The sequence below is a fragment of the Scyliorhinus canicula genome, chromosome 17, assembly GCF_902713615.1.
Source record: "Scyliorhinus canicula chromosome 17, sScyCan1.1, whole genome shotgun sequence".
NCBI lineage: Eukaryota > Metazoa > Chordata > Chondrichthyes > Carcharhiniformes > Scyliorhinidae > Scyliorhinus > Scyliorhinus canicula.
Genome location: NC_052162.1, coordinates 346,796 through 359,748, shown reverse-complemented (window position 1 = coordinate 359,748; position 12,953 = coordinate 346,796). Strand labels below are relative to the sequence as shown.

The 12,953-nt window shown below is 49.5% G+C and overlaps 1 protein-coding gene across 3 annotated transcripts in view; it reads right to left on the bottom strand.

Annotated features, from left to right (window-relative positions):
* LOC119952010 (importin subunit alpha-4-like) overlaps positions 1–11,297 on the bottom strand; it is a 128,312-nt gene extending 117,015 nt beyond the window's left edge. The window contains exons 1-3 of one of the 3 annotated variants that reach the window (XM_038775471.1): positions 10,944–11,297; positions 8,739–8,783; positions 8,521–8,652 (exon numbers count right to left, since the gene is read on the bottom strand). In XM_038775471.1, the coding sequence (XP_038631399.1) occupies positions 8,521–8,652; positions 8,739–8,783; positions 10,944–11,042 (276 nt within the window). In that variant the 5' untranslated portion in view covers positions 11,043–11,297. The remainder of the gene's footprint in view (positions 1–8,520; positions 8,653–8,738; positions 8,784–10,943) is intronic. The other 2 variants (XM_038775469.1, XM_038775468.1) reach the window with 2 other exon arrangements.
* Positions 11,298–12,953: the final 1,656 nt, after the last annotated feature.

The following is a 12,953-nucleotide window of genomic DNA, read 5'->3' as shown; positions in this document are numbered from 1 at the left end:
CTGGGTGCGCTGGAGGGGAAGTTCGGGCTCCCCCGGGGAACGCCTTCAGGTACATGCAGGTGAGGGCGTTTGTCAGGCGGCAAGTGGCGGAGTTTCCTCTGCCGCCGCCGCGTGGGGTCCAGGACAGGGTGCTCTCGGGGATGTGGGTTGGAGAGGGGAGGATCTCGGCAGCGTACCAGGTGATGCAGGAGATGGATGAGGCCTCGGTCGAGGAGCTGAAGGGTAAATGGGAGGAGGAGCTGGGTGAGGAGATAGAGGAGGGGACGTGGGCGGACGCCGTGGGGAGGGTGAACTCCTCCTCATCTTGTGCGATGCATGGCCTCATACAGTTTAAGGTGCTGCATAGGGCCCACATGACCGGGACAAGGATGAGTCGGTTCTTTGGGAGTGAGGACAGGTGTATTAGGTGCTCTGGGAGCCCAGCAAATCATGCCCATATGTTCTGGGCATGCCCAGCTCTGGGGGAATTTTGGATGGGCGTAGCAAGGACGGTGTCGAGGGTGGTAGGATCCAGAGTCAATCCGGGCTGGGGACTCGCAATTTTTGGGGTTGCAGTGGAGCTGGGAGTGCAGGAGGCGAAAGAGGCCGGTGTTCTGGCCTTTGTGTCCCTAGTAGCCCGGCGGAGGATTCTTCTTCAGTGGAAGGATGCGAGGCCCCCAAGCGTGGAGGCCTTTGTCAACGATATGGCAGGGTTTCTTAAACTAGAGAAGGTGAAATTTTCCCTAAGGGGATCAGTGCAGGGGTTTTTCAGGAGGTGGCAGCCATTTCTGGATTTCCTGGCAGAACGATAGGAAAAGGCCAGCAGCAGCAGCAGCAGCAGCCCGGGGGGGAATGGGGGGTTGTTTCGTTGTTTTGGACCGGAGGGAGGGGCATAGTTGCTCTATGCTTATGGCGGGCGTTGATCGATTACTTTCTCTACGTATACAGGGGAGGGGGGGGGGGGGGTGTTTGTCGAAGGGGCGGGCGCGTGTTTTGTGCGAATGGCAGGTGTTAATTTACCTCTTCCTTTGTGTATGCGCCGGGGGGGCGGGGGGGGGGGGGGGGGGGGGGGGGGCTGTTTTTTCTTTTTTCTGTTCTTTGTTCTTGATATTTTATGAAATTTTTGAATAAAAATTATTTTTAAATAAAAACTAATCTGTAATTCTCCTTTTTTACTCCCCCTCCTCCCTTTTTTTCTCTTTATTATGAAAAAAATTTAGAGTGCCAAATTTTGTTTTCCAATTAAGGGACAATTTAGCGTGGCCAATTCACCTACCCTGCAGATTTTTGGGTTGTGGGGGTGAGACCCACGCAGACACGAGGAGAATGTGCAAACTCCACACAGACAGTAACCCGGGGCCGGGATCGAACAGTGTGGCGACCAGAATTGAACACTATATTCCAAGTGCGGCCTAACTAAGATTCTATACAGCTGCAACATGATTTGCCAATTTTTATACTCAATGTCCCGGCCGATGAAGGCAAGCATGCCGTATGAACATAAGAACATAAGAACTAGGAGCAGGAGTAGGCCATCTGGCCCATCGAGCCTGCTCCGCCATTCAATGAGATCATGGCTGATCTTTTGTGGACTCAGCTCCACTTTCCCGCCCGAACACCATAACCCTTAATCCCTTTATTCTTCAAAAAACTATCTATCTTTATAGAACATAGAACATAGAACAGTACAGCACAGAACAGGCCCTTCGGCCCTCGATGTTGTGCCGAGCAATGATCACCCTACTTAAACCCACGTAACCCGTATACCCGTAACCCAACAATCCCCCCATTAACCTTACACTACGGGCAATTTAGCATGGCCAATCCACCTAACCCGCACATCTTTGGACTGTGGGAGGAAACCGGAGCACCCGGAGGAAACCCACGCACACACGGGGAGGACGTGCAGACTCCACACAAACAGTGACCCAGCCGGGAATCGAACCTGGGACCCTGGAGCTGTGAAGCATTGATGCTAACCACCATGCTACCGTGAGGCCCCATATCTTAAAAATATTTAATGAAGAAGCCTCAACTGCTTCACTGGGCAAGGAATTCCATAGATTCACAACCCTTTGGGTGAAGAAATTCCTCCTTAACTCAGTCCTCATTCTACTTCCCCTTATTTTGAGGCTATGCCCCCTAATTCTGCTTTCACCCGCCAGTGGAAACAACCTGTCCGTATCGATCCTATCTATTCCCTTCATAATTTTATACGTTTCTATAAGATCCCCCCTCATCCTTCTAAATTCCAACGAGTACAGTCCCAGTCTACTCAACCTCTCCTCGTAATCCAATCCCTTCAGCTCTGGGATTAACCTAGTGAATCTCCTCTGCACACCCTCCAGTGCCAGTACGTCCTTTCTCAAGTAAGGAGACAAAAAGTGAACACAATACTCCAGGTGTGGCCTCACTAACACCTCATACAATTGCAGAATAACCTCCCTAGTCTTAAACTCCATCCCTCTAGCAATGAAGGACAAAATTACATTTGCCTTCTTAATCACCTGCTGCACCTGTAAACCAACTTTCTGTGACTCATGCACTAGCACACCCAGGTCTCTCTGCACAGCAGCATGCTTTAATATTTTATCATTTAATTAATAATCCCGTTTGCTGTTATTCCTACCAAAATGGATAACCTCACATTTGTCAACATTGTATTCCATCTGCCAGACCCTAGCCCATTCACTTAACCTATCCAAATCCCTCTGCAGACTTCCAGTATCCTCTGCACTTTTCGCTTTACCACTCATCTTAGTGTCATCTGCAAACTTGGACACATTGCCCTTGGTCCCCAACTCCAAATCATCGATGTAAATTGTGAACAATTGTGGGCTCGACATGGATCCCTGAGGGACACCACTAGCTACTGATTGCCAACCAGAGAAACACCCGTTAATCCCCACTCTTTGCTTTCTATTAATTAACCAATCCTCGATCCATGCTACTACTTTACCCTTAATGCCATGCATCTTTATCTTATGCAGCGACCTTTTGTGTGGCACCTTGTCAAAGGCTTTCTGGAAATCCAGATATACCACATCCATTGGCTCCCCGTTATCTACTGCACTGGTAATGTCCTCAAATAATTCCACTAAATTAGTTAGGCACGACCTGCTCTTTATGAACCCATGCTGCGTCTGCCCAATGGGACAATTTCTATCCAGATGCCTCGCTATTTCTTCCTTGATGATAGATTCCAGCATCTTCCCTACTACCGAAGTTAAGCTCACTGGCCTATAATTTCCTGCTTTCTGCCTACCTCCTTTTTTAAACAGCGGTGTTACATTTGCTAATTTCCAATCCACCAGAATTCTCTCGAGTAATATCCCTACCACTGACATAAGGCTCACCGGCCTGTAGTTTCCTGGATTATCCTTGCTACCCTTCTTAAACAAAGGAACAACATTGGCTATTCTCCAGTCCTCAGGGATATCACCTGAAGACAGTGAGGATCCAAAGATTTCTGTCAAGGCCTCAGCAATTTCCTCTCTTGCCTCCTTCAGTATTCTGGAGTAGATCCCATCAGGCCCTGGGGACTTATCCACCTTAATATTTTTCAAGACATCCAACACCTCGTCTTTTTGGATCTTAATGTGACCCAGGCTATCTACACACCTTCTCAGCCTCAACATCCAGCAATTCCTTATTTTAGGTGAATACTGATGTAAAGTATTCATTTTGCACCTTGCCCATTTCCTCTGGCTCCACACATAGATTTCCTCGCCTATCCTTCAGTGGGCCAACCCTTTCCCTGGCTACCCTCTTGCTTTTTATGTACGTGTAAAAAGTCTTGGAATTTTCCTTAACCCTATTTACCTCTGCCTTTTCATGACCCCTTCTAGCCCTCCTGACTCCTTGCTTAAGTTCCTTCCTACTTTCCTTATATTCCACACAGGCTTTGTCTGTTCCCAGCCTTCTAGCCCTGACAAATGCCCCCTTTTTAGTTTTGACGAGGCCTACAATATCTCTCGTCATCCACCAGCCGGGGTTGGAAACGGGTGTGGAGGCAGAGGCTGTAGCCTTCGCCTCGTTGATCGCCCGATGGCGGCTCCTGTTAGGGTGGAGATCGACTTCTCCACCCTGTGCCCTGGTGTGGCGGGGGGACCTGGAATTCTTAATGCTTGAGAAGGTCAAGTTCCTCACCTGAGGAAGGAGCAGTGCTCCGAAAGCTAATGTTTGAAACAAACCTGTTGGACTTTAACCTGGTGTTGCAAGACTTCTTACTGAGGGGACGGATGGATGGGTTCTACAATTCATGGGTGTTATTCATTATGCACTTTCGAGAATTGGATCACATCGAACATTAGGGGGGTTGGGAGGGTTGGGGGGAGGGGGACTGTATGTGTTAATGATGGCTATGGGTGATTCCTGATTTCTCTTTGTCATTTGTTTATGTTAACTTGCGGGCTAATGTTTGGGCTTTGGTGGGAGGATGGGATCGTTGTTGTTGATACGGGGATTGACATTACATTTGTTACTGATTATTGTTTATTGCTGGGTGTAAATTTGGGAGAAAATGTGAAAAAGGAGGAAAATAAAAAAAGTATTTTTAAAAAATCTCTCGTTATCCAAGGTTCCAGAAATTTGCCGTATTTATCCTTCTTCCTCACAGGAACATGCCGGTCCTGAATTCCTTTCAACTGACATTTGAAAACCTCCCACATGTCAGATGTTAATTTACCCTCAAACATCCGCCCCCAATCTAGGTTCTTCAGTTCCCGCCTAATATTGTTATAATTAGCCGTCCGCCAATTTAGCACATTCACCCTAGGACCACTCGTATCCTTGTCCACCAGCACTTTAAAACTGACTGATTTGTGGTCACTGTTCCCGAAATGCTCCCCAACTGAAACTTCAATCACCTGGGCTCATTCCCCAATACTAGGTCCAGTACAGCCCCTCCCAAGTTAGACTATCTACATATTGTTTTAAGAAGCCCTCTCTGGACCTGGGGATTTGTCCACTATTCGTCCACATAAACCTCCAGTACCATCTCACTCCTGATGTCAAACTGCTCAAGAACCTCACAGTACCTCTATGTAAATTCTGCACCTGCATCCTCCTTCACCAAAGCGAAGACAGATGTGAAGTACTTGTTTAGCAACCTGTCAATGTCATCCGGAGTCACGCACAGGTGACCCGCTTGGTCTCTAAACTTCAAGTTGTGAGCAGGGCCCAAAAGGGATTTTGTTATTCATTCATGGGATGTGGGCATCACAGGCTCGGCCAACATGTACCACCTGTTCCTAATCCTTGAGAAGGTCGTGAGCTGCCTTCCTGGACCCTGCGTCAATGTGTTGTGAAAACATCCACAGTGCGGTTAGGGAGGGAGTTCCATGGCTTTGACCCAGTGACAATGAAGGATCAGTGATATATTTCAGAGTCATGATAGAATGTGGCTTGGAGGGGACTTTGCAGTTGGTGTTGTTCCCATGCCTCTTCTGCCCTTGTCCTTCTGTCTGGTGGAGGTCGCAGGTTTGGAAAGTGCTGTCTAATGAGCTTTGGTGATTGGCTGTAGTGCATCTTCTAGATCAGTGTTTTTCAAACCTGGGACCCACTTTTACCACCCGTCCGACTTTCAGGACCCACACCGACTGACCTTCACAACACACCATTTTGCTTACTTTTAATGTGACAGATGAGCCTGCTTGGTCCTCATGATCTCATTCTAATCAGGTTCACAGGAGGAGAGGGCAATGGGCATATCTGATGCATAGTTCAGCCGGTTCCTTTGTACCGTCTTCATCTTTGAGAGGACTGAAACCCAACCTCGCACACGTAGGTCATTGTGAAGGGCAATAGCAACAAAATGCTTGTTTTCCTCAGCACTGGATACTCCTCAGAGACCCTACTCCAGAATGCTGACATCCTTATGGACTTGTGGCACGTTTTTAATATGCTGTCACAGGTGAGGCGCAAAAGTTCAATCACTTCATTTGGAGTCAGCTGTAAGTTAATAATTGACACCGGGGTCTCAAACTTAATAGGATTTTTCACCCACCTCTTCTTTTTCAAAATCTGAAACTTCTCCTCTGGAAAGTAGCAACAAAAACTGTTAATCAGCACAGGCAGATGTGACTGAATAAGGGTCGCCAGTCTATTAACAGTTCCTTTACTAACACTGTTTTCTTTGATTTGTTGTAGCAGTGTGGGGAACATGCAATAGTTTTGACGTTGTACTTGCACTTGTGAACTTTCACTGACTTTTCTTCACAGTGCCGAAAGCAATTAGGGTTAGGGTTACCCAATTTGAGGTCCAGTTCGTTTAGAATTGAAAATATGTCTGCAAGGTCATAGTTAACATCCAACTCTCATTTGCTAGTACTTCCCCGCATATAACACACATGGGTATTGTATCCTGATTTGCACTGGCACAATTAATAAAGCCATACCTCAAGTAATCATCTTTATATTGCTTTGTTCCCGATTTCAGTTTCTTATTAGTAGGCTGTTGGCCCTGGAGCTCTGTATATGGCACACACTAGCACTGCTTTGTCCTGCCGTAGACTCTCCTGCGCAGCTCTCTCCATCAGATTCAGTTGTGAGATCCTGGCCTGCGTCTCTGGCCTCTCTTCCTTTATAACAAAATGTTCCATCTTCAGTTCTTCACAGTCCTGTTGCCTTGCTTCATAGCGGCTAGAAAATGGAGAAATCTCTCCTCCATGATTTTGTGCCAAAAGCACGGATGTACAGGGTGCGTGACGTTAGTGTACGCTCCGAGCGCATGATCTGCTCTATGCCGCCGCTTCTGGCAGGAAGACTGCATTGTTCACATTTCAAGGCCAGTTGTGGCCTGTGGGCACTTCTCCTGCGATCAACCACTCCGCAACCCTCCCGACACCTGCCCATGACTCATCTGCAGGTTGCGACACGCAGTTTGAAAAACCTAGTTGCAGATGGCAGACACTGCTGTCACTCTGTGTCAGTGGTGGAGCGAGTGGATGTTAAAGGTGGCGGAAGAAAAACTAATTAAGTTTTGTCCTGGATGATATCAGGCCCGTTAAATGTTGCTGGAGCTGCACTCTTCCCGGCAAGTGGAGAGTATTCTATCACAATCCTGACTTGTGCCTTGTAACGTACGGACTAAACTTCACTTTCAAGCAGCTCAGGGGAAAGGTAAGGTGAGAGATTTAGCGGAGGACTCAGGTTACAAACCATGGTGCTGGGTCTGGCCAAACCCAGCACCATCCAAAAAAATAACTCAGGCAGTTATATCCCCAGGACTTCCCACCCAACCCCAAAATGTATACCCCGCTGAGCCTGCAGCCACCCAACTCCGTCCAGGGAAAGGTACCACTCTCTCTCACACAAGGAGGGAAAGGATCAATACCCGAACTCTTTCAGGAGGGGAGCGGTCTGGGAGGAGAAAAACTGTCAAGACACCCATCAATTGGGAATCAATTGGGAATCCTGGGAGAAAGAACCAGCCCTCCAACTCCAGACACTCGAGATTCCTCACCCAATCCAGCAGACCAGACTAGGGCCAGAACCAGGACCAGCACCACGCTCACTTTGATGAAAGACTTTGGGGAATCAGGAGACAAGTTACTCGTTCCAGGATTCCCAGCCTCTGTCGTGCTAATATGGGTCTCCCACTTTAACTGTTCTGGGTACTATTGAAGCTAATGGAGTGTCTTAACTGTTATTAGAGCAGGCTAAAGTGGAATCGCTATCTGTGGCTGAGGTTGGGTATTTCCCCTCCTTGGGGGTTTCTATTTTCTTCTTTCATCGAGGTGAGCGTGGTGCTGGTCCTGGTTCTGGCCCTAGTCTGGTCACCTATCAGGTCACCCTTCAACCTCCGTCGTTCTAATAAAAACAGTCCGAGTCTGTTCAGCCTCTCCACATAACTAACACCCTCCAGACCTGGCAAAACCCTGGTAAACCTCCTCTGCACCCTCTCCAGAGCCTCCACATCCTAACTCAAAGCTGAATTAGATAGATATTTTATCTATAAGGAGTTAAAGGTTATGGAAGACGTAGACTGAAAAGTGGAGTTAAGGCCACAATCAGATCAGGCATGATCTTGTTGAATGGTGGAGCATGGCGGCATAGTGGTTAGCACTATTGCTTCACAGCGCTTGGGTTCTAGGTTCGATTCCCGGCTTGGGTCACTGTCTGTGTGGAGTCTGCACCTTCTCCCTGTATCTGCATGGGTTTCCTCCGGGTGCTCCGGTTTCCTCCCACAAATCCCGAAAGACGTGCTTGTTAGGTGAATTGGACATTCTGAATTCTCCCTCTGTGTACCCGAACAGGCGCCGGAATGTGGCGACTAGGGGCTTTTCACAGTAACTTCATTGCAGTGTTAATGTCAGCCTACTTGTGACAATAAAGATTATTTGATTAGAGCATGTTCAAGGGGCTGAATGGCGTCCTCCTGCTCCCATTTCTTAGGTTCTGATTGCTATCATTGCAGCAGTCTGTACAAAGCACTAATCCATGGTGATCACTATACCCACCTTATATAAAGATCTAATTACAATGAACCATCACTCTAGCTGATGGGAAATCTTGATGGTTTAATTATTTGTAGCATACCTGAACTTTTACCTCTTGGCAGCTGAGAAGTGGAATTAGATGAGGCACGACACCGGAGTCGATCACCATCTGGATCTGCTCATTTCCTCCATCCGTCAAATAGGAGAGAGCCCAGACTGTGTCAACTAGAATCTGAGATAACAAATAGTGGTTAAGGCAAGCAACTAGGGACTAGTGTCAGGGTTTGCAAATGTAGGATGAATTTTCTAAACACTTACATTTGTATCACTGTGTTGTATTAATACCCCCAAAGCTGGTAGCAGCTGCAAAACAAAGAATCCTGATCACATATAATTCATGTATTAAAATCACAGGCTAGTCCACTTTTAAAAAAAGGTTTGATTCCCGGCTTGGGTCACTATCTGTGTGGAGTTTGTGTCCCCGTGTCTTCTCACCGTGTCTGCGTGGGTTTCCTCCGGTTTCCTCCCACAGTCCAAAGCTGTGCAGGTTAGGTGGATTGGCCGTGATAAATTGCCCTTAGTGTCCAAAAGGTTAGATGGGGTTACTGGGATAGGGTGGAGGTGATCTTTCTTCGTCTCGTTGATCTTTCTCAGTCGATCTTACTACATTTTAAGAAGCTGGTAACAGTCAACTACTAGGGGGGAGTGAGGTGGAGAGGTTGGTTAGGGTGTTGGGAGGGGGAATGGGTTTGGGTTTGTGTTGGTTTTACTTTATAATGTTGTGTCTTAAATGTTAAAATTTGAATAAAAATACTTAAAAACAAAAAGGTATGTAAAGAGAAAAAGATTGATAATAACTTACAGTCAGAAACGGGGGAATTCATAACAAGAAACAAAGAAATAGCTGGGGAACTAAATTCGTTCTTTGCTTCTGTCTTCACAAAGGAAGACATGAATAATGTACCGGAAGGTCTGAGAAACACAAATTTTAGTGGGCAGCTGAAGGAAATTAGAATGAGTAAAGAAATGATTCAGAGGAAATTAATGGGATTGAAGGCGGATAAATCTCCAGGGACGGATAACCTTCATCCCAGAGTGTTTAAGGAAGTGGCCCGAGAAATAGTAGATCGATTGGTGGTCATTTTCCAAACTTCTTTGGACTCTGGAATGGTTTCAACAGATTGGAGGGTAGCGAATGTAACCCCGCTATTCAAAAAGGGAGGCAGAGAGAAAACGGAGAACTATAGACCAGTGAGCTTAACGCCGGTAGCTGAGAAGTTGCTGGAGTCCATTATCAAGGATTTCATAGCACAGCATTTGGAAAGCAGCGGTATAATCAGACAACACCCTCTCCCCCCCCCCCCCCCCCCCCCCCCCTCCAAGGGAGGGGAGCCTTGGGGGTGTTGCCTTTTTGCTTGGCCAGGTCTAGCTCTGGGAGACTGGGTGGCCCATGATTGGGTTGGCTTCATAAATTGAACTTTCTAAGTCTGGTGGACAAGGTTACATCCCATCAGCAAAAGTGGGAACCTACTCCTGTCCCTGGCGGCAGAGTCCAGTCTCCTAAAATTAATATTTTTCCAAGGTTTTTGTTTCAATGTCTTTCTATCTTCCTCCCTAAATCTTTTTTTTTGTGAGGGTTAATAGGTTGATCTCATCCTTTATATGGGTGGGCAAGACTCCGAGGATCCGTGGGGTAATTTTCAAAGGGATAGGAAGTCAGGAGGGCCTAGCTTTGCCGAATTTGCTTTATTATCATTGGGCGGCTAATGCTGAGAAGGTGCTGGGGTGGCACAGTGACCCAGATTCTGTATGGGGACAGATAGAGGCACAGTCTGGGTGCGTTGGTGACAGTCCCGCTTCCGTTTTCTCCAGCTATATACTCCTCGAACCCGGTGGTTGTGTCCACCTTAAGAATATGGTGACAATTCAGGCAACATTTTAAGCCTGGATCCATGTCGGGAATGGCCCCTACCTGTGCCAGTCACTTCTTTGAGCTGTGGAGATTGGATGCCATGTTCAGGGTGGAGAAAGGGAAGAGGCTTGAGAGATTGGGGAATTTGTTTGTAGAAGGACGGTTTTCCAGCTTGGAGGAATTGTCAGCAAAGTTTGGGCTTGTGGAGGCGGACACGTTCAGGTTCCTCCAGAAAAGGAACTTTGTACACGTGGCCTTCCCAAAATTTCCAGACATCTTTGTTGGAAAGGATCCTTTTGTTGGCAGGGTGGGAGGAGGGTAGCACATCTATTTATGGGCGATTTCTGTCTGAAGATTCAGACTTGGCGGATGGGGTGAAGGTGAAGTGGGAGAGGAAGCTGGGACCTATAGTGAGTGATGAGGTCTGAAGTGAGACCCTTTGTCGGGTGAACTCCACGTCTTTATGTGCGCGGCTTGGTCTAATCCAGCTTAAGGTGGTGCATAGTGCGCACCTGACCAAAGCTAAGATGAGTGGGTTTTTTTTGAGGTAGAAGACAGGTGTGAGAGGTGTGTGTGTGTGTGTGGGCGGGGGCGGGGGCTTGGGCACTCACACACGCATGTTCTGGTCTTGCCCCAAACTGGTAAGATTTCTTCAGCACCGTGTCAGTAATTCTGAATTTCCATCTGGAGTCTTGTCCTCTGGTGGCCATTCGTGGGATGTCAGACCAACCAGCGCTGCAGATGGGACTGAAGGCGGATGTCCTTGCCTAAGCCTGGATGATTACCTGGAGGGGAGTTCTGCTGGGGTGCAGGTCTTCTACTCCGCCCACTGCCTCAGTCTGGATGGGTGACCAACTGCAATTCTTGTACATGGAGAAAGTCAAGTACACCGTTAGGGGGTTAGTTGAAGGGTTCAACTGGAGATGGCAGCCATTCATGGCCTATTTTAAGGAATTAGTCACGGTCAGTCCGTGGGGGCGGGGGTTTGTTTTATTTTGTTTGTATTTGGCTGTTTTTCTTCTCTTGGTGGATGGGGGGTTATGGTGGGTGGGGGGGAATGGGGGTATGGTGGATGGGGGGTGGTGGGTGGGGGTTTATGGTGGATGGGGGGCAGTGGATGGAGGGTTATGGTGGATTGAGGGTATGGTGGATGGGGGGTATGGTGGGTGGGGGTATGGTGGATGGGGGTATGGTGGCTGGGGGTATGGTGGGTGGGGGGTTATGGTGGGTGGGGGGTATGGTTGATGGGGGTATGGTTGTTGGGGGTATGGTTGATGGCTGGGGTATGGTTGTTGGCTGGGGTATGGTTGATGGGGGGTATGGTGGGTGGGGGGTATGGTGGGTGGGGGGTTATGGTGGGTGGGGGGTGTGGTGGCTGGGGGTATGGTGGATGGGGGGTATGGTGGATGGGGGTATGGTGGGTAGAGTGGGTATGGTGGATGGGGGGTATGGTGGGTAGAGTGGGTATGGTGGATGGGGGGTATGGTGGATGGGGGTTTATGGTGGATGGGGCGGTGGATGGGGGGGTATGGTGGATGGGGGTATGGTGGGTGGGGGGGTTATGGTGGGTGGGGGGTATGGTGGGTGGGGGGTTATGGTGGGTGGGGGGTATGGTGGATGGGGGTATGGTGGGTGGGGGGTATGGTGGATTGAGGGTATGGTGGATGGGGGGTATGGTGGATGGGGGGTTATGGTGGGTGGGGGGTATGGTGGATGGGGGTATGGTGGGTGGGGGGTATGGTGGATGGGGGGTATGGTGGATGGGGTATGGTGGATGGGGGGTATGGTGGATGGGGTGGTATGGTGGGTAGAGTGGGTATGGTGGATGGGGGTATGGTGGATGGGGGGGTTATGGTGGATGGGGGGGTTATGGTGGGTGGGGTGTATGTTGGGTGGGGGGTATGGTGGGTGGGGGGTATGGTGGGTGAGGGGTATGGTGCGTGGGGGGTATGGTGGGTGGGGGTGGTGGGATGGGGGGTATGGTGGGTGGGTGGGTGGGGGGTTATGGGGTGGGGGTGGGGATGGGGGTGGTGGTGGGGGTATGGTGGGTGGGGGTGGTGGGGGGTATGGTTGGTGGGGGTATGGTTGGTGGGGGTATGGTGGGGGGTGGTGGATGGGGGTATTGGTGGGTGGGGGTATGGGGATGGGGGGTATGGTGGTGGGGGGGTATGGTGGGTAGATGGGGTATGGTGGATGGAGGGGTATGGTGGGTGGGGGGTATGGTGGGTGGGGGGTATGGTGGATGGGGGGTGGTGGATGGGGGGTATGGTGGATGGAGGGGTATGGTGGATGGGGGGTATGGTGGGTGGGGGTTGGTGGATGGGGGGTGGTGGATGGGGGGTATGGTGGATAGGGGGTATGGTGGATGGGGGGTACGGTGGATGGGGGGTATGGTGCCTGGGGGGTACGGTGGATGGGGGTATGTGCCTGGGGGGTATGGTGTTTGGGGGGGTTATGGTGGATGGGGGGGTTATGGTGGGTGGGGGTGTATGTTGGGTGGGGGGTATGGTGGGTGGGGGGTATGGTGGGTGAGGGGTATGGTGCGGGGGGTTATGGTGGGTGGGGGTGGTGGATGGGGGTGGTGGGTGGGGTATGGTCGGGGGGGTTATGGTGGTGGGGGG